Source organism: Calliopsis andreniformis, chromosome 2 (genome assembly GCF_051401765.1).
Source record: "Calliopsis andreniformis isolate RMS-2024a chromosome 2, iyCalAndr_principal, whole genome shotgun sequence".
Lineage (NCBI taxonomy): Eukaryota > Metazoa > Arthropoda > Insecta > Hymenoptera > Andrenidae > Calliopsis > Calliopsis andreniformis.
Window position 1 is genome coordinate 10,994,612 of NC_135063.1, and position 20,455 is coordinate 11,015,066.

At 45.0% G+C, this 20,455-nt stretch overlaps 1 protein-coding gene across 1 annotated transcript in view; it reads right to left on the minus strand.

The window, feature by feature from the left end:
- The window catches only part of LOC143188123 (discoidin domain-containing receptor 2), a 31,753-nt gene extending 17,093 nt beyond the window's left edge, over positions 1 to 14,660 (minus strand). Inside the window, exons 1-2 of the mRNA XM_076392193.1 lie at positions 14,527 to 14,660; positions 3,893 to 3,998 (exon numbers count right to left, since the gene is read on the minus strand). Of these exons, the coding sequence (XP_076248308.1) occupies positions 3,893 to 3,998; positions 14,527 to 14,602 (182 nt within the window). The 5' untranslated portion in view covers positions 14,603 to 14,660. The remainder of the gene's footprint in view (positions 1 to 3,892; positions 3,999 to 14,526) is intronic.
- Positions 14,661 to 20,455: the final 5,795 nt, after the last annotated feature.

Genomic DNA, 20,455 nt, shown 5'->3' on the forward strand with positions numbered 1-20,455 from the left:
TCCACGACTTTGCAGCACGTTCCCGCGCAATAAAGAGCTGAGCTGCTCTCTCTGAAGTGTCAGAATTTTAAGTGTTGCTTTGACGTCTGGGGGTAGTAAAAACGGCTCACCCTGTCCCTGGGCGAGTTTCGTCCGAGGAGGATCGTCTGATAGGACGAAAGACCCCAGAAAAAGAGAATAAAAGTGGGGGCCAGCGAGGGAGTAGAGAAAGAGGAGAGAGAGGATCAGCGATGGTAAATAGGTACGCGAGGAGCGAGGGCGAGAAGGAGGAAGGATATACAGCGCAGCGAAAGACCATAACTCATAGCCCATTAAGAGAGCTCGAACTGCCTTCGCTGCCACTTTGATACAGTCCAAAGCATCAAAGGCATTCCGCGCAGGCGAGCGACCGCGTGCCACCCAGCTCCGCGATAAATCTCAGAACGGGTGATTGCGCAGACTTTAGCTGCGAGCTGCCACGTCGGCGGAATCGTCGAAATCGCGGCACCCCGCGACGACCAAGTGGCCGATTATCGAGAGCAATGGTTTGTCGAACGCGGGCCAAGGAGAGACTGGGTCGAGTCTTCGCCTCAGACTCTGGGTTCCTGCTGGTGGAGATGATTTGTTGCTGTTGGGAAGGGGACGAGAATCCTCTCCCTCTTCGCGACTCGTTGCACCGCGACGTTCCACGATGAAAATGTCTCTCTTTTCGTGAGTTTGGCTCACGGAAAGCTTGGGAGCGAAGTTTGGCCAGCACGCGAGAGGTGGACGAGCGCGAAGACAAACGACGCAGTTGCTGGGCCTTGGGAGGGTCTGCTCGCACGGTTACAAGGGTAGAATTTAGTTTGATGGACGGCGTGCTTCTCTTTTTTCTTTACGTGTTTTTGGACTCACGTTAATGTGAAGAATAGTCCGCTGGGATCTGCTGGAAGCACGAAATGTCCCCTTTCGATTGATTCAAGAAGGTGCTACGGTAATGGGAATTCTTTTAGAGGATGCTCTAACTTTGGCTGCAAGTGTTATGTAGCATTCTTTACGGTTGAGGAGTTTGGTGGCCACGGTTCTCTTTTTTCTGGGGAATAGAGATTCCTGACAGTGTTTGTGTGGGTGTTATTCTGTTTGGGGATTTATTCGATATTTGAGGAACTGAATTTTAGAGGATTTATAGGCATTTAGTCTGGAATCAGAGTTTTAATTACCCTGATACTCATATCAGTTGGTAGCAGAGCTTAAGAGAAGTATCAGGCAATTGTTTTTCTTTGCTCCCTTTACGAATTTTTAACAACCCCATTGACAATTTTATGGAGCATAAAAGAGGATTAAATTTTTATGCAGTTTTCCAGATGGATAGGAAAATAGAGAAACGCACATTAACTCGTAAAGTGTGCTTTCTACACAATATCTACTTTATCTTAAAATCCACTGCTAACCTATAAAGTTCTTAAAAAATGAAAATTCTCAGAATACTGAAGTTTTCAATTTAGTATTCCTCATATTTGTATTCCGACCGACAGAATCAGGGTCGAAACTCCTCTGCTTTCAACTGTCCTATCCAATTCAATATTTTCCATTCCATCTACTCTTTGAGCATTGACAAAGCCAAAAGATGGCAGAACCTGTCTTTAGATTAAAAAGAAGATTTCTACACACAGATCGCTTCTGACAGAATATTTCATCTTCGAGAGCATCTTCTGCATGAAGGACATGGTATTCCGAAAGGAGCGAAGTATACGTAATGCGCGTATTTTAGGGTAAACGTGGAGTCGTATGGGGTAAATAGGGTATTCACCGGGAAGCCCGCAGTATCAGGAAGCCATGGAAATGCCGTTGAAGAAGGTCTAGACGGTCTACCTGGTAAAGAGTGTTCGCGTACGACGATATCGGCATTGCATCGAAAAGGCTTTCCTTGCTTTATATCGCTCGGCCAGAAGAAAAATATCGCGATAGCTTCTTACACATGTGAAACTTTCAATTATCTTTCATGCATTAGTACACCCTATAAAAGAAATTCCTTGAATCCCATCACCTGACATACAATAACCACCCATCACTGTCAAAGAAGTTCGTAAATTTGTATTCACGATGTGGGACCGAGGCATTCAAATTTTATGCGATTTTGATAGCCGTATGTAGATGAAGATGAGATCAGTATTTTTGCACACTCGCTATGAATATTTATGTAGCTCCTCCTTATCAAGTATAATTTTATGAGACTCAATCGCTGTATATTCTATGATGTTTTTATTGCGGTTTAAGATTCTAGAATTTAAAAACCGCTAATATAATTCTTCACCTGAATCATTAAAAAACTTCACCACCTGTCGATAACAAAATTTCATAAATTACTGAAACAGTTCCCACTTCTCTCGTTCTAAAATACGAGACTAAATCGAACCGTTCCCCTCGATAATAATGAAATCGCTTCACACGTCATTATCGAGGAATGTTAAAATCCACTTGACATTTTATAATCGTTTCTGGAGTTAAACGATTCACGATTCGTTCATTAACGACGTGGGTGGTCCTGTTCGAGCCTCGTGGATTCGATCGTCCTCTCTATATTTGCTTAGTTCTCTGTTCCTCTTCGGCGGAATAGTAATTAGTTGGCGCGTATAATCGAAGGAATACACGAAGAGGCCACGAGTTAACGACGCCTAAGAGCCTTCAGAGCGTTCGATACAAATGGCTCTGTATGCGGGATGTCCCGCCGTCATTAATCCTCATTGAGGCTTGAAGGCCGAATTAGACGTGCAGTTTAGTAGTCGGTGATTAATACGGTGACCGCTCGAGTCCCGATCGCGGGCTATCTCCTCTGTGGACAGAATGAAGGACAGAAAGAGGATCATCCGTTTAAGCTGTAGAAAGCGTTCGGAGTCATGAATGTTATCGCGCTCTAACCAGGGATCACCTCTTCTTCTTTTTCTCCCCTGTCGATCTCGTCGGCGCTCAATTGCACCCGCATCGAGCGCGTTTTAAAATCTCCTCGAGCTATCGATATTCTGACAAATCCATCTTGACGAGAATGGAACGTGCAGATATTATTTAGTAGTATCGGTGATGTCGATACTTGAGGGAACTGAGTGGCTGAAAGTTAGTAATGCTTCACTAAAGCTGCTCTAGCTTGGCTTTAAATATACTGGTTTATTTATACACTTGAAATGTGGTCGTGTGATTCAATTTGCCAATATCTTCCGTGGCTCGATAAAGTCACTTGATGAGTAGAGCGAAATAAGCTTCAGGTTCGAAGCTTTTATATAGTTTTATTTTAGAAGTCTTGTAGATACTGTGTATTCTTATACTACTGATCAGAAATTAAGAATCACTTCTTAACCATCGGTCAGGGAACACTGGGTCAAAAGTGACCCTGAGTTCGCTGACTCTGCAGATGAAGGTAAAACAGCCCACTGTCCGCGGGCTAATTCTCATTAAAATTGTACCTTAGATATTTATATCAATTTTATCTTGTTACTCAAATTACGTCTTTAATAAAACATTCTTTATTTTCATTAACGTAGAAGACGAGTCGATATTTTTTAGTAGCAACATATATTTATCTTTACTACTTGTATTCTCGTAGTCCCACTTTTTTCGAACTTCAGCAAAGGAGAACAGAAGAAAAACCAATAAAACTAGTAAACTATAATATTTCTATTTTTCAACATTTCCACTATTCCACCAGAGAATTTTCAAGATCTTGCACAGTGTCTGCGAAGTGTTTTCCCAGAGAACGGTTCAATTTATCTCCGAATAGGTCTGCTTAACGAAGCGCACTGATTTCAGGGAAATTGCATCTCTGTTCCGCGCTCCGCTCACAAAGGGGGGGTTAATTTTATCATATTTCCGATTGCGTATTGCATCGCATCTGCATAATGCGCTCTATAAACGTGACGGTAATACACGGTAATTCACTCACCGTCCATGATGTGGCCCGACGTTTCCGCTATCGAAACTCGAGCTCGCTGTGATGTCTGCATCGGGAATCACACCAGATTCCATCCCCAGGGGTGCGATGCATTGTGCTGCAAACAAAGGAAATTGCTTCGATTATACATACGTGCCAGTATATTCGTTCAGCGCGCTCTTTTGCCGCGCATAGATCCCGATCGCTGACTGCATCACGTTTTATCTGCTCGGAATGATAATATCGCCAATTATTACAGCTACATCATGTGTACTACATTTTCAAGGAAGTAAAACACAATAATATGAACAGTACACTGCGAATTGTATTAAGAAATGTTCGATCGGACAATTATGCACGAAATGTGACAAAATAATGATATATTTAATAATAGGAACTTAATTTATATTTTGTACACTCAATATAGCATTCATTTGGGTATTATTTGACTGTGTAACTTGTCACTAAAGGCATTACAAACTCACAAGAAATATCAGCTTGTCTCATTTTAAAACGAGGATAAGTGCTCCTAAAAATTTTAAATTAAGTAAGAATTGAATCAATAAAAAACACAAGCAGCCGATATAAAAATTCCACAACTTCTTCCCTGTATCAAATTTTGATTATACCCATGGAACACAGGTTCTCGCAACACGCAGCTCGACCCGCGATCACAGCCAGTAAACGATACCCCTGTTCGTATTTTTCGTCGACGTCCACGATAATTGCGATACTGAGAAACGTTTTTCAATCACGACCCGCCGAGGCGAGAGAAACATTTTCGACGATCCGAAATTACACGTCTGAAGCGTGGTTTCGTACGACGGCGAAACACGCGACCGGATCGAGCCGTCGTTGGCGCGAATAAAAACGACCATACTCGAGGAAACCATCAAAGCTGAATCTGTTTACCCGAACCACGTGGAATCGTACTTCCCGGGACTAGGAAAATAATATACGGTCGTTTAGCGGGAAACCGTATCGCGAGCGAAGTCGTCTGTGGCTCGACGTGCTCGATATAAATTCGGCTGGTCGAAATGGCAGTGAATGACAGCTACTTCCTGAACCTACTCCGAAACTGCCGATTATTGAGCTCGTTTACTTGTTCAGTGGTATCGCGCCGCCAGGTTCCCTCATTTTATTTTTATAGCAATTGTTCCCAATAATTCGTCTTTCACACATTTATGAAATGTTAAATTAGAAAAGAAATTTAATATTTGTGAAACATCATCTTAAAGAGACTTACTAGGGTAGTAATCTATAGGAGAGGTTTTTATTTTATTGTAGAAGTAATACCAAGATTCTTTTATAGGATATTTCGTATAAGTGATCTATCAAATGCTCTTTCAAAGTGTGAATCAGAGGTAAAACCTTCCATATTACATTGAAAATTTACCGTTTAATGTCAACGCTGATATCATCTCTAGATTTTTATCTGAGATTCGCGTAAAAAGAGAAACGAACTTGTTTTGTGTACGGTTTCGCAAGGTGTTTTTTCGTTAGTCGAAAATCCTAATCGGTGCGAACTTTTCTCGTAAATAAATTTTTAATGAGGTACACACATGGCTCTGGGACCAAGTATCTGCCTCGTACAAGTTCCACGACTAGACGGCTGCTTATTTCTGGTAATTAACTCCTCTACACGGGGCCGCTTGTTCCCGAGAGTTGAACCGACGCGTGTATAACACCGTTTTTGCTGGATGAAATTTCTCCGTGTTGGTTTTTCGTTCTTCCCTCTGAAACCGTCCATTGAGCGGCAGAATTGTACAGATTACAACAAGAATCTCTTTAACGCGGGACTGAATTCGTTTTAGTGCAAAATTCAATTGGTTTTAGAGTGGATTAGAAGCGAATTTAGTAACCAAGCGATTAAAAAAGATTAAGATAGTAATTTTTGAATTTTCATATTTTTGCCGCTTTTTACTTTTAATTTCAAAATTATTGAGAATTAAAAATATTTTCTCAAATTGATAACAAACATTGTTAGGACAGAAACGACTTTCTGAGCACCTTCCTGTTAAAGTAATTATTCCACTTTGCGTTTGATGGAGAGAGGAATAGTGATTGTTTAAACAACGATGAAGAGGAGAGAGAGGAAGCTCGAGTAAGTAGAGAGACGTTTAAGAAAACGATTAGAGCGAAGCACTGTTGTGAAGGAGCAACAGGAGAAAAGAAAACACGAAGGCGAGATTACAAGATACATTGGAGCAAACACCTCAGCCTTAGCAATGTAAGTGCTGTTAGGGAAAATACAGTCGAAGATAGAACACACTGCTTCGGAGTCGTAACTCTCGGGTGTAATCATAATACAGACTCTACTAACAATAAGTACTATTCTTCGAGTGGAAAAAGACTACTCACGGACAGCGACCCAATATGAATTATGAGAAACAAAGTTTGATCTCGAAGTAGAACGAGTGCTCGAAAGTGGAAACTTGAACCAAGATGAAAATCTTCACCTATTTCCAAAACTAAAAATCAATGTAAACTATATATTCAGAAAACAAATAGTTATTGTTATTATAATAATTACGTGTTTCAAAACTTCTCTCTCAGTCCCAGAAAATCCACTTGTAAATTAGGAGAAACAAATGGCGTGAGTCACACAAAATAATAAAAAAATCATTAGGCTGTCCGAAGCGTATTCCATACATTCTACTTGCCCTATCGACCTCTTAAGGACACGATAGACGGCCAATGGACAATCGTTAGCAGCGTCCCCTGTCTGATTCACCCCACCGCGTACGATCCCGCAGGAACAACCGAGGAACTTGTGTAGGTCGGTAGGCAGGTTCGATCCTCGTATTTATAGACATCCTGGAAAAGAGCAGAGGAACGAGAAAAGAAGAAGTAAGTTATGCGACGTTTGGCCCGCCCCAGCCACTCATTCGGCGACCATAACTCTCACGGAGTGACAGCTCCGAACGGAAGGGTGTGCGCCGCCCTCCATCCGCGAGAAGAGGGAAATTGAATGCCTTTGCAACCCCTCCGCGTCCTTCTTTCCCTCCTCCCTGAGTCATCTGGTCCTCCTTCTTCCTCTCTTAAACGCGTCACTGTCAAATTGATAACCAGTCCTTTCTCTCGGGACGACTTCTCTCCTCGATCCTCCAGCTTCCAGGGAAGCCGCGGAATGCTCGTCGACTGGAGAACCCTCCTCCGGCCATTATCGTCGTGGGACAAGTTGATTTTCACGATTTGAAGAACTTATACGAGACCGCGAGGAGGGAAAGGAAAACAGGAACGATTGAGAATTATAAGAACTGAATGGATTTGGTGGAATGTTAGCGATGGGTATGTAAAGAGATCTTGTGACAAAGAGTTAAAATTTTTGAGGACTCAATGATGCCTTGTGTATTTTAAAAATATATCAGGCAGGAATAACGTAGAAAGAGAATTAAAATTTTGTAATTTTGACGATTGGAATTAGATCCAAGTAGATAAGGACAGTCGTTGTCAGACAAATCACCAAACATATTTTGCTCCACTTGCTCTATGTTCTTTGAACATATCGATACCTCTGCTTAAAGTAACTTATCGAAAACACCTTTTACTTCAGGATATTTCTATACATTTAAGATTGTCCTCGATTTCTCTGCCCCAGGCGGCACGAAGCGGAACATTAAGCGAATTAAGTAGAAGGGACGACAGCTTCAACCGGCGAAAGAAACGGAAAAAGGCGAGATCAGCTTAAAGCTCGGCAATGAGATTTTATATCTCGCCGGATTTAATAATTCCACCTCGGCCGTGCCTTTGTTAACTCGACAATTATTATTAATGACGATGTACGAGGGTCGGTGGTCTGACCTAGCCGCTGTCGGCTCCCTCGCCTTGTTTTCCTCCTGCACGGGCGTGAATGTAAATTAATTACTCGTCGGGTCTTTCGCGAAAAACATATTAAGCGCCTCACCTTATTACTGCACGATATTACGGTATAAATCATGACTCACTTATGGATTACTATTTTTCACAGCAGCAGGCGGACCTCATACCGAACGAAATTCCGAAATGCAGCTAAATCCACGTTTAATACCTTAATAATCTGCTAATTACTTCGAAACAAGGGAATTTTCTATATCTGTTATGAATAGTAATTAAAATCGCTTTCTTTAATTAAGATTATGCACAGTTATGTAGTTTTTACATCAGATTGCTCAACTCACATATTGAAAAAATGTTAAGTGGTAGGGTTAAGTAGAGTCTGCAAAACAGTATTTACCTATGTTTTGAACACAACAGAGTTATGCTAAAATAAAACTTTAATTTAACATATAGTAAATTATGGTTTCGTCCCATGACCACAGAAATAACATGCAGATTCTATTCTCTCCAGCTCCAGCACCTGCACTCCTGTTTCCCGCTGCTCTGAATAGACAAAGCTAAGAAAAAGAGGAACTAAAGTGCATCCCAGAACGCAACCACAACATGCTCTCCCTTAATTGTCATATAATAATACCACGCAGCACACGGTTTATTTACTCAAGGGAATTAACAGGTGGACACCTGCCGCGTTTTCCCTATTGCTCGTGTTCCGTATTTCCTGTAGACTAAGCGAAATTAGAATGAATGTTTAAAAGAGCGTCAGCCCCAATGACTTTCCTCCATCACCGACGAAACACGATTTTCTCGAGTATTGTTAGAACCAGGGAGCCAGTTTCGTCCCTTTCAGGGAAAACAAACAGTCGTAGGCAGAAGATAACGCTAGCATATTGCGCGAGGGCGCATGCTCGACGTTCTGGCGCCGGGACGGCTGCAGAAACGGAAGTACTACTTTTACACGGCCCTTTCGTCCCCCTGGCAACCCCTCGCCCCCGTTCACCAGTCTTTTTGCACCCTCCTCCGCCCTATAAGCGACCCTTTTCTCCTCTAACCTCCCCTCGGGCGCGACCCATCCCAGGCAGTCTTGAAATCACCGTCTCGAGTTGCGTGCAGCGCACACTCCAACCCCCACGAACGGGGGTCGAAGCTGCAACCCCTTTTGTGAGTACGTGCCTCGTGGCGAGCATGTGTTACGGTCGCCTTCGTGGCCTGGATTTATCAAAAGCGAGTTCGCCACGTCGCCTCAGGGGCGAGAGTTATGTTTCTGACCTCGGCTGACTTAGAATATCGCGTCGCTGCGCGGAGCTCGTTAATCGTGCCATCGCATCACTTTGATGTCACCGTCATTTCCAGGGCATCCCGTGAAACGTGGATATACCCTCAGGGGGTGCTTTACCAAGCTCAGATGAGATAAGAGTTTTTCTGTAAATGTTTGCTCTCTGCTTGACCCTGAATCTTACTGATCATCTTTGAGATACCTGAGTAATTAGCCCTCCTTTGGTTTTGGTATTTATAAACCCTTTTGAATGTATATTTCCTGAGTCGCATTCCTGCGTCTACAATATGCAGAAGGTTGTTAGAATGTCTTCTCGTCACTCAGTGTCTTTGAAGAACCGTTTTTTACTCCTAAGTTAACTGTGGACTGACACATGTTAGGAGATGCTTGAGAATCTCGAGCTTTGAGGAACTTGTTTGTAACAAAGCGAGGGTACGTAACTAACTGGAAGTTTGGAGTCGCTTTGTGAATCGAGGAATGAGGAATTTTGTTCTTTTACTAGATTGCAGTAGAAGACTCTCTCGCTGCAAGTAGCAGAATTCTACTAATTCTAATTTTAACCCCTTCCCGTACAATTTTCTTTCGTAATGCTATCACCTTCGCTGCCGACCTGAAATCTGTCACTATCCCAAACTGCCAACAACGGAGCTGCTGTTGAACGAACATAGATCCCTCAAGCGATGGTGCGTGATTGCTTACTTGCAAGAAATCCTCACCATGCGTTACCACGTAATCGACAGCGAATATACCATAAAACGTGCACGAGTCAGGCTCATCAATGTATGATAAAGAGTTAATAAAAACTGGCAGATGATTTGAGACTTCCATAATAGCAGACATATCTATTTCAAAACGGAATCGAAACAGTTGAAAAATATAAAGTCTGAATTGCCTGGAGCTAACCACATCGATATTACTTTCTTCCTCAAACCCACCTCGCGATTACTATTCGAAGAAAGAGTTCTATCACCTCTCCACAATCGCGATCGAGAGGCCAGCACTCCGAAGGGTTTCACCCCTTCGCTGGCGGCGCTCCCTGGATATAGTGTTTGCTTTCGCTGGCGAGACTTATGAAAATACAGACCCACGGGATTGACAGGAGCCCTTCGAACCCGAAAGTCGACGGATTATTACACTCGACGTCGACATCTGACGGCCTGACAGTTGACGTGCTTTCGGCGCGTCAGCCTCGCGACGCTTCTCTCGGAATCCCCATCCCCTCCCTGCGATACACCATGCTCTGTACGTCGATTCCTCTGTCGAGTCGATTGTACGCCACTTGACGACGATTCACCCCGGAATCATTACAAAGACCGTGTCTGAAACTGCCTCGTCGAGCGTATGTAAACCGTCGGTTCTGGCACGTGATCAAGCCTGACGAGGGCCGAGGCGCGAAACGGGGTAAGAAACAGATGTCGGGGCACCCGCTTGGGAATGTTTACGCCGGGAGAGATTTTATATCCGAGAGACATACGATGCACACGTGCACCGCGGCCCCTTTGTCGTTGCCAGCGATTCGTCGAGTTTAAACAAACTCCGCGAAAGTACGGACGCTGTGTTAATGACGCCGCCAGTCTGTACAAAGGAATGACAAATCGCAACGATCACCGCGACGTGTTGTGATAGGCGTGTCCGTACGCGGACCGTCTCTGGAACGGAATTTTCGAAAAACGTGCAAAAACTGAGACACTCCAGCCGCGCTCGCGATTGAAATAGGTGGTACTAATTTCTGGACTGGGGAGGTTTATTTATTGGAGAGATGGGGTGGTGTGCGGTATTGGAGGACTTGAGTCTTGTTACCCTTGTGTTGGACATTTATCGTAATCATACCTGGTATCGTGTTTCCATGCATTAAGTGGATAGATTAGTTCGTTGACTTTGACTGAATTAGGTACCTAATAATAAAATATTGATCAAATGGGTATCTAAGTTTCAAAGGATCAAATTAATTTACACATCTCTGTAGATATTTACATCAAGTCTTCTGTTCTATCACAAATTCTTCACTTACCCACTTACAAATACAAATATTTATAAAAAAGCTCACACTCAAATATTGAATTTTACAGGCATCTCCGTCTTCGACCCCCAATGCCAGTGACTCATTGCAATTTAAAAAGTACCCCGAATTCTGGGGACACCTAAGATGCCGTCCTCCGTGAAATTCCACCGAGCCAGACAGAAATCAGGGGGTCACAGCAGTCGCGCGCCGCCCCATGACCCTTTAATTGTCGCTGGGTTATATTAATACGTCGACAATTTAATCGGTGGCATGCGCGGATCTAATGGATTCTGCGGATAATTGGAAAGGAGGAGTGTCTCGCGGATGCTCGAGGGAGCCAGCGAACTGGTGACAATGCCATAGCGCGAGAGGGCTTTCGCGTAACGATTCTCCACCCTGGACACGCTCTACCGTTCGTCCTGAACGTGTCGTCGACAATATGCACGCGAGCGTACACGCGTATCCGGTTTATCGCTCAACGCATACGTGCGCGAACGTGCCACGGCCTGGATGTTATTGTTATCAAGGTTCGATTCGGTTCACGTGGTCGTGTTTGCGCGAAATTACTGTAATATTGTTACTCGTGTTGACGCAGTGGTTTGTAAGCTGTAATGCACCTTTCAGATTCAGCAGTCAATTCTTTTTCACCGCGAATAGTATTCTCTGGTGCTCTGAATGCGAATCGAGCTTTGAAGTGTACTGTGAGGTTCTGTTGTTTGCTCCTATTGTACGCCGAAATGGTTCGAATATGTATATAGGGATTGTAGTTTTGGGGATGAAGTTAGGTGAGCCTACAACTGCATATCTCGTGAACAATTAAAGGCTTACTGTGCTGGGATTCTATTGTTCAGTGATGTTAAATTTTTGAATCCAGTACTATGGCGAAAGAGTCACAGCGTTTTACCCTCGTTCCCACGAACGAGCTGTACTAGATGATTCATGTAATTAGAACGGGTCACAGCTCTGCTCTGAGAGAAGCTAGAAAAAAGAGGAAGAACTCTGTGTGGTGGGCCAACTCTTCTTGTGCCACTCCTTTCTTGACTCAAGTGTATTCATAAACTATACCACAGTTTCCAACGTTCTCACTGATAACTTATATCCACACATCCCACCATTATATAATCCTCCTTTCTAAACACCTGTAAACGAACTTAAACTCCCTCCAATTCTCTAAAAGTGAATATTAAATTTCCCGAAAATCAAAGAATCACACTCCAACACTAAATTCCAGCACGTGCATTCTGACGAACCCAAGAACTCGTCGGGCAACGCCATCCATATTTGAAACCGAAAATATTTCAATTTCCTCACGTACAGTAGTAACTACCAATCCCGAGCGAGTATTCGGGCCACGTCGCGGTTCGCTCCTTTTCCCAGCAATCTCGCGAGGCGAGCATGTTCGGGCTTGCACGCGAGGCGGGCACCAGGCGTGTCGCGGCGCCCGTCGTCGCGTGGCGATGCAGCAGGCCCAGAGACTGGGGAAACCTGTGTGCATACGTACTCGACGGTCGGCCAGACAGCGATACATGAAACGGGAACTACCGGAGAGTCCCCTCTCGACGAAGTGCGTGCACGCGCCTCTGTGTGCGCAAGCTGGCGCTACGCGTGCAGAGTGCTAGACCGGTGCAGAGCGGGCAGACCGCAATCCAACCGACGTACAACATGTTTATGTATCGCAGGCAACATTAACATTGCAATTTATGCGCGCTTTAACTGCCCCGCAGCCCTTCCAGTCGGCCCTTGTCCTCTCCACCGGCGGCTGGCCCGCTTAACACGACCGCGAATTTACCAACGCGGTTCGACGCACAAGTTCACTCACCGCAGGAGGGCCGATATCTCTCCCCGACGTCCCCTGTCCCCGCCCTCACCCTCCTCGTTCTAGCTTTCGTCGAAGCTATTTATATTTCACCCAATCTTACTTATTGTTTTCGATCGCTGATTTACGACCTGCTGGCTTATTCAATTTCGACCGTGCCCGATTAGCGGAACATCGGTTTCGCTAGTGTTCAGTGGTTCAGCAGCCCTTTTTTGAGTATTCTGGGGGCTGGGGCATCTGATGGGTGGGTCTGTGTGGGTTAAATAATACTGTTAAGTGGAAGGTTGGCGGTACGTTGGGTGTGGGGTGAGCGATTTGTGAAAGGGGGTTCGAGACTTTGAGAGTGGTTTGATTTATCGCTTGTGCATTTGTGTTTTCTAGGTTCGTAGTGATTATATGGTTTTGTACTACTTGTGTTATGGTTTTAGGTCAGAAGTTTCTGGTCCTCTGCTGAATACAGTTTTGTCTCGACGTAGGATCACTGGGACAATTATGTCTCCATGGAGCTACTTCAATTGGGTCGATATAAATTTACGATTTTGAACGAGCTGGGTGCTTGCTTATCATATAGGAACTCGAAATTGCTTTTTTAGGGCAAGAGATAAGTAGAGAGAAGAATAATTCAAGAAAATGTGAGAGTACCACCGAACTTAAACCGAGACACCACTGTAAGTCAAGAGCCATTGAATCACTACTACAAATACAATGGTATTCTCCGAATTTTTTCAAGATGACTCCATACAGTAACTAGGCGAGAACTCATGACTCACCTTAGTAATTCTTACTAGCTCACTATAATCCCACACTAATCATCAGCATTACCCCACCCATCCCGATAAATTTCAATCCAGTCTCGAAAGAACACTTCACACCCTCCGCGATGCCCGCTCGAGCAAAAACGCTTCCAGGTTCCCCGCCCAGTCCATTAAACATTCCTCCGTCTCGGATCCATTTCTTTCGAAAACTGTTATGTATATCGCGGTACATAGACCCTGGAAGCACGTAACGGGAGCAATGAAACAAGCCCCCCCCGACCATCCATCTTTCAAGGTTCGACCTCGCGGGGCAGAGTTCGTGCGAAGGGAGCCGCAAAATACGTTTCACAGACGCGGGTTCGAGCTCGATTTCACGAACGAGTACCTGAAAGCCTTTCTCCGCAGAACTCTTGGCGGATACTTTGCAAGTTTCTCGGCCTGTTTACCTGACACGGGGAGGGTGACTCGAGGTGTATCCGCAGTCAATGGGATGGAAAGCAAGCGGAGCAGAAACCGAGGCCGAGGTTTAATGCGTGGCAACGCGGCTGCAAGAACGAAGGGCACCGAGGGGATTCCTCTCTGTTTTTATCGGCCGACCCGAACGGAGCCCTGTTACAGGCGCGAGAATTATGGCCTCGGCTGCGTAAACACGTATTTCCACCTTGCACGGCTACCAGCGGGGTCAACGAGAACCTTCTGCTCGAGGGATCGATTTTCTGCCAGGAGCGACTAACGCCAGCCGACGATGACAAGTTCAAGTGAACTTTATCTCTCGGCGCGTGATTCGCGAAAGTTTGGAGAGTCGACAGCTCGCCGTTAGCGATCGACAGGTTGCCAGTCTTCATTCGTTTCTCTCCTGTCTCGGTGTCTCTCCTTGTCGATTACGTTTAATTGGGAATCGCGTCGCGGAAAGACGGCTGAAGAAGCATCGGTGAATATTTGAACAGCGTCGGCGGCACGAAGTCGAGTGTGGGTACTCACATATGTCTATAGATCGTCCTCCAGAGAAACAGAGGATCAATAGGTAGAAGATGAGGCACGTCTGCAGGTAGTCCATGGTGTGGCGATGGATGGTCCGCTAGCCAGTGGTCATCGAACTCTCATAACCGCTTCTGTAACAACAAAGATGGGCAATCGTTAGACGCGAGGATGATATAGAAGAATTTTATTGTGTTTGTGAGCCTTAATTGTGTAGTCTTAAGTTAGATATGGTGGAAAAGAATTCTTAGATACAGTATAAATATTATTAAGGTGTTTGAACATCTTGATCAAAACTATCATGCTCCATCACGGAAACACAGACAATTTCTGATGAAAATTAAACATAATACAATTTTATTACTTAAGCATGACCGCGCTAAATCAATCTTGCACGTGCACCTATCCTGACAATATGAAACATGTACCTATTCTCTCGTTACAGTCTAATTGCTACATGCTCTATAGTTGGAAATTGTTCAGAGCACGAGTTGATCCTGAAAACCTGTCCCACACCATAAATTCACCAATGACCAATGAATCTCCATCGAAGCAACATTGAAACCATTACCAACTTACATCAAATAACCTAGAAGCTCCTAAAGCGAAGTGCTCTTAAAATCCCTCTTAACTCTAAAACGAAGTCTTCATCCATCTATCCTCCTTAGCTCTCCTCTCAACAATTCAGTCACCCTCTCAGGGCGCTCACAATCAGCCAAAAAAAGACTCTAAATTAGCGCAAACGTTCACACAAGTTAGTCGCATAGCAATTAAACGTAAGTTTCCAGGAAAGCGTCTGGTGGAGAGGACATGGGGAGTGAGTGAACGAACGAGGGCTAGGATGAACGTAGAAAAACAAGCTGGAAGCGGTCGTTTCGGTCTCCCCGCGCTTTTCGCCAGGGTGAAATGGCGCGGCTCTCGTACTGGACAGATATACGGCCGGCACAGCAGCCACGGACAAAGAGCTACATTCACGCCAGCAGCCATTACGCGTCATTATCGAGATTAGGATCGGGAGTTCGGCTGAGGAAGAGAGACGGGGCGAGTACGAGCGTAGAAGAGATAGAAGCGGAGAAAGGCGCGGAGAACGCCGCGGGGACCTTCGGCCGGTTGTTCTTCTCTTGAACGAGGGGGCGAGCTGGTGTGCAGCGGATGCTGATGGCGCATAGGAGGGTGGCCCCACACGCGCGGGGACCAAGGGAAAGAGAAGGGCTGTACTTTATTCACGGTGGTGCCGTCGTGGCGCGGTACCGGGGAAAAAAGCAAGGAGGGAACCTCCTATAGCTGGAGAGGCCATAGGCGAGCCTTCACTTTTTGGCTAATTAACGGGGAGCTCCTTGGACTACCGACTTCTACTTTGCGATGCTTATCTGGCAAGTTTAGGGGCCCCCTCGTGCGTAGCTCGTTATTCAACCGCCGGGGGAAAAAAATCCTGGCTCGATGACGCGGTTCTTGTCGGGGCTCCTGAATATACGGGGTGTTTCGCAGTTAAGATAACTGCGAGAATTAATTTACTGACGTCTTATAGATAGTAAAAGGATTTCTGTGATACTGAACAGGGATCAGCTTAAATTATTTACCTAGTATGTATCCTTAGAAGTGTCTGTCCTGACAAACCTGAGGAGTATTCAACTTACAGCAGAGCATCTTCAGCTTAAACTTCATCTCTTCCTAACAGCACTATATATCAAAACAGTTTTCCTATTTTATTTCCATTCGCGAATCGTCCGCACTACAACTGTCTTATAAACGCCGTAACACTTAAATGATTATAGCATACACGACAGAAACTGGCAAGCATATGAAACCTACGAATAAAACAGCCTAGACGATTCATCCGTGCAGTCACCATAAAACAACCCACGACAGGCTTCGGCTCGCTCGTATACTTCATCACACTCTCGAGGAGGAATATTACTAGTGACTATATCAGACTCCCATCGAATATCGCACAAACACCACCAGACTCCCAATAGACACGAATTCCAGCATCCCAGTCGTTCGTCAAGTATCGTTAACGACAGGAGGATAGTAGGCGAGCTAGCGAATCGAAGGAAGTTATCAGAGATCGAGGAGACGCGATCGTTCTCGTCGGATGTTTCGAGAACTCGAGAGATCGAACGATAGCGGTCGTTCGGGGCGCAGCATTCTCCTTAAACGGCAAATGGGAAATTCCCCATCAAGATTCGGTGAATGCGACTGCGACAGCTCCATAGAGCCGCATAATCGATTAAGTGGCTGAATCGGATTATCCGACCGGCAATTAAGATACCATTCAGTATGAAGCGGTTACGTCGTCGGTACCGGTGTCGGAGGGATAGCACGATCACAATGCGGAGGATCGATTAGTCGACACAGTAATTAAGGTCATAGGGTGCATCCAAGCTCGAGTTACTCGACTCGAGGCGGCGGACCGTGTCGAAGGAGACGCGGTACTCGTTCCTCGGACTGCTCGAATCCATCCTGGCGGGCGATTAATCATTGGCCACGGATAGTGGAACGATTAGAACGCGTCCTGGTTAACGTACCGTTAGATCCTGCCGCGTAATATCGATTGTGCCTGATATTTCCGCCGACTAACGAACGGCTGGCCGAAGTTGGAAGTCATTAGGGAGAAACGTTCAATTTGGGTGGAAACTTTTTACCTCCCACCATCTCTTGCAAGACGTTACGGTACTCCTTTGAGTCTCGTAATTTAACGGGAAAATAACGCGACTCTGGGAATTCCTCGAAGTCCAAGTTCTGTTCTATATAAATTTCGACGGTGGATATCTATACCCAGACCGATCGGAGGCCGCTGGGGGTGGGTTTATAGTTGCTAGTCGAAACGGGCACGAAGGTTCGCGCTATTTCCAGCATTGGCGCCGACGTAACGTCTCCTGTAAATCTCCCAGCGATACGGCCTGGGAACGAAGAAATCACGTGGATTTAGTGGCCCGTTTGTTCCGAGGCTCCTACGATACGCACACTGGCCATCTTTCATTCGCTGAAACACCACCCCTGCCCGTCGACTTTTACCGCGGCCTCGGTACATAAAGTGCCCTTGTACCGGACTCTGGACGCTCGATTTCCGCGCCACGAGCCCTTTACTTTCCTTTAAATAACTCATCGTGCCGCTGACTCCGCTTTGACGGGTTCGACGTTCTTCTCGAGGACTTAATTGGGACTATCCTTGAGAGTGGGAGATTATTTTTGGTTCTGGTTGCAACTAGGTATTTTCAGTGCTTTCAGAAAATAAGTAAAATCAAAATTTGATCATTCTACAATTTTAGCATGGCTAATTTCAAAAGTTATGGTTTTTATTATTGAATTATCATGTTTTCTACAGGGTGATCAGTTTGACTGGAAACCCTCTAATAGGTGTTAGCAGCACTTATAATGCTAACAGGTAGCAGCATTTAGAATAAGTGCTGCCAACACTCGGAAGGTTTCCAGATAAACTGATCACCCTGTATATTGTATACTTATACAGAATGGAAAATCATCTATTAAATACTCGTACAAATATATTATGAAACGCAGTTCGTCGCGATTTTCCAACCAAGTGGATTGAATGCACTTGCGCAAATTTAGTTTCACTAATTCGAATGCAATTAAAATTAAACAAGTTCTGCTCGAGAACGTTAGCACACCGTTTTACGGAGCAGCCACGGTTTTCTTGAAAGGACACCCACCCCTAATGGAGACTACAAGGCGGGGAAGAAAAAGTACAGTACTTGCGTAGAGGCATATAAACGAGCGTACCGTTGCATCCCCCAAACCACCCACGTTTCTGGATCGTTAACCGGAGCTCGTCGAGAAACTCTCGAGCACGGGCGAAAAATTTGTATCCAAACTAGTTTCCCTCCACCCTCGAATAGGTTTCACCCTAGCTTCCCGCTTCGCCCGTGAAAAATATAACGCACGCTTCCATCGATAAATCGTGGAACGTCGGATCAGAAGCCGCAAGCTTCCGTCTCTCTTTTTTTCATAATTTCGAGGGAGAGGAAAAATCCCGTTGAACGCTGGGATTATTAACGAAAATATAACGGAGAATATTTTCCAGCTTGAAAATTGTAATTTCGATGGAACTTTGTGGAAACACAAATTAATTCATATCTTTTTCTCTGTGAAAATTGTCGATGTGAGAATTATGCTTCAAAATTCATGACATTGTAATCTTTATCTTTTCTCTTCGTTCAAGTTATCAGTTCGTTTACTCGTTCATATGATGGAAACTGTCCTCTTGAAAATTAAAAAGATTTAGTTACGCTGGTAGATAGCTCATATACATATCACATTGCCGAGAAGAAGGAAATGAATAAAAATTCTATATTCTGTTTTTTAGATCTTCGAGAAATTCTTCAAAATTAGGAATACAAATTTTTTATAAATTAAATGTGCTCTGGAGTGCCACGAAATTTTCCTATTTCCCAGGAAATCAGCGGCGAAATGAAATATCCTCAAAAACTCGTAGAATTTAGCGCGTTATCCAGGAGTGAAGATTTTCGCGCGACTAATGGCTGGCAGATCGTTAATCCCGGCTGGTGGAACGGAATCCTCGAATTCGGTCGAGAAAACACGCGGCGGGCGGCAACGTTTCCCCCGTTTCCCGCGCGGCGGGAAATCGCGCGGTTTCCAGCTGGAGGGATTTACGACGCCGCTGGAAAGAGAAGTAGTCGCGCGTGGCGCTCTTTGACCGAGCGTTTCCATCGTGTGGCTGCATAAATTTTGCGCGCGAATTCGCGGAAAGACGGGACTCGCGCGCGCCTGCTGCTCCTGCACGGGCCGAGCTCTCTCGAGCGCCCAGGCAAATTAAAACTCGACGAAGTCGTCCTCGCGTAATTGCCGGGGCGCGCCGCGACTTATTTTCGTAGACCCTCTCGTGGCGACGCCGACGCCGACACCGACGCCGACAACTAGGAAACTAGAGAGAGAGGGAACTCGCGACGCGGGTGGGTCTGCGCGCCACTGCTTTAATAGTTGAACGCCAGGGAAGGTGGAAACACGTGTGCACCTACCTCCAAGCCTCTCTTCTTTCCCCTCGGCCATCCAGTCGAGTAGTAAACCCTTTAAGTAATTCAGAGCTTCTCGATAGAGGCGTTTCTAGAATCTTACGGTTCTGCCGTGAATTTTCTTTCTGTTGGGAAACTTTGATTCCACTTAGAATATTGAAGATGAAACGCTTTCAAGATAGACGCCTTTTGAGGCCTTCTGAGGCTTCTGCAAGAGCTGAAGGTAAACCTTATTTCAGAGAGATGAGATTTAAGAAGGGATTGAAACAAGAATATATATCACGAAAATTACGAGATCCGTTATATGTATTATTGTTACAGCATCTATGTTGCACTGATTAAAACTACTGCAGTCTTATAATTGTTATACAGTAGCCTTAATGCAGTCTGGATATCAAAAGTCAGCATATCGTATTTGAAGAAACGAGATTTGGACGTGTAACTAGAATCACGTTCACCGTGGGACCAAAGGCGACTCAATAACACTGCAATTTTAATATTTAACTCCATCTTCCACGAAAGTACCGGTCTAAATATAATTTAATGCGCTACAATTTGTTTACCCATCGCCCCTCACCAATTTGATCCAGGCCCCGTTCAAAAGGCACTCGTCCAGTTCCCTCCCTTGTCAGGATTCAATTTGTTAATTTCATTCCCGTGGAGCATTCGAATGCGAGCCTCTTAAAGGGAGCGCCTTTGACGGCGTCGTCAAAATTCAGATTGCACGAAGCGAGAGCACAAAGTGGACGGGACGCATCTCGCTCGGATTTTCCTACGGACGCAAATAGCATTTCCGCGGAGCACCGACGGCGGTCAACCGAGTCACTTACGCTTTACAGTATATCTTGCCGGAAATGCAACGTGCTCTGTCCCTCGTCTACGTTCGCGTACCCACTACGTCGGAGGATGTCGCCTCTGAGAGACATACAAACAGGTTT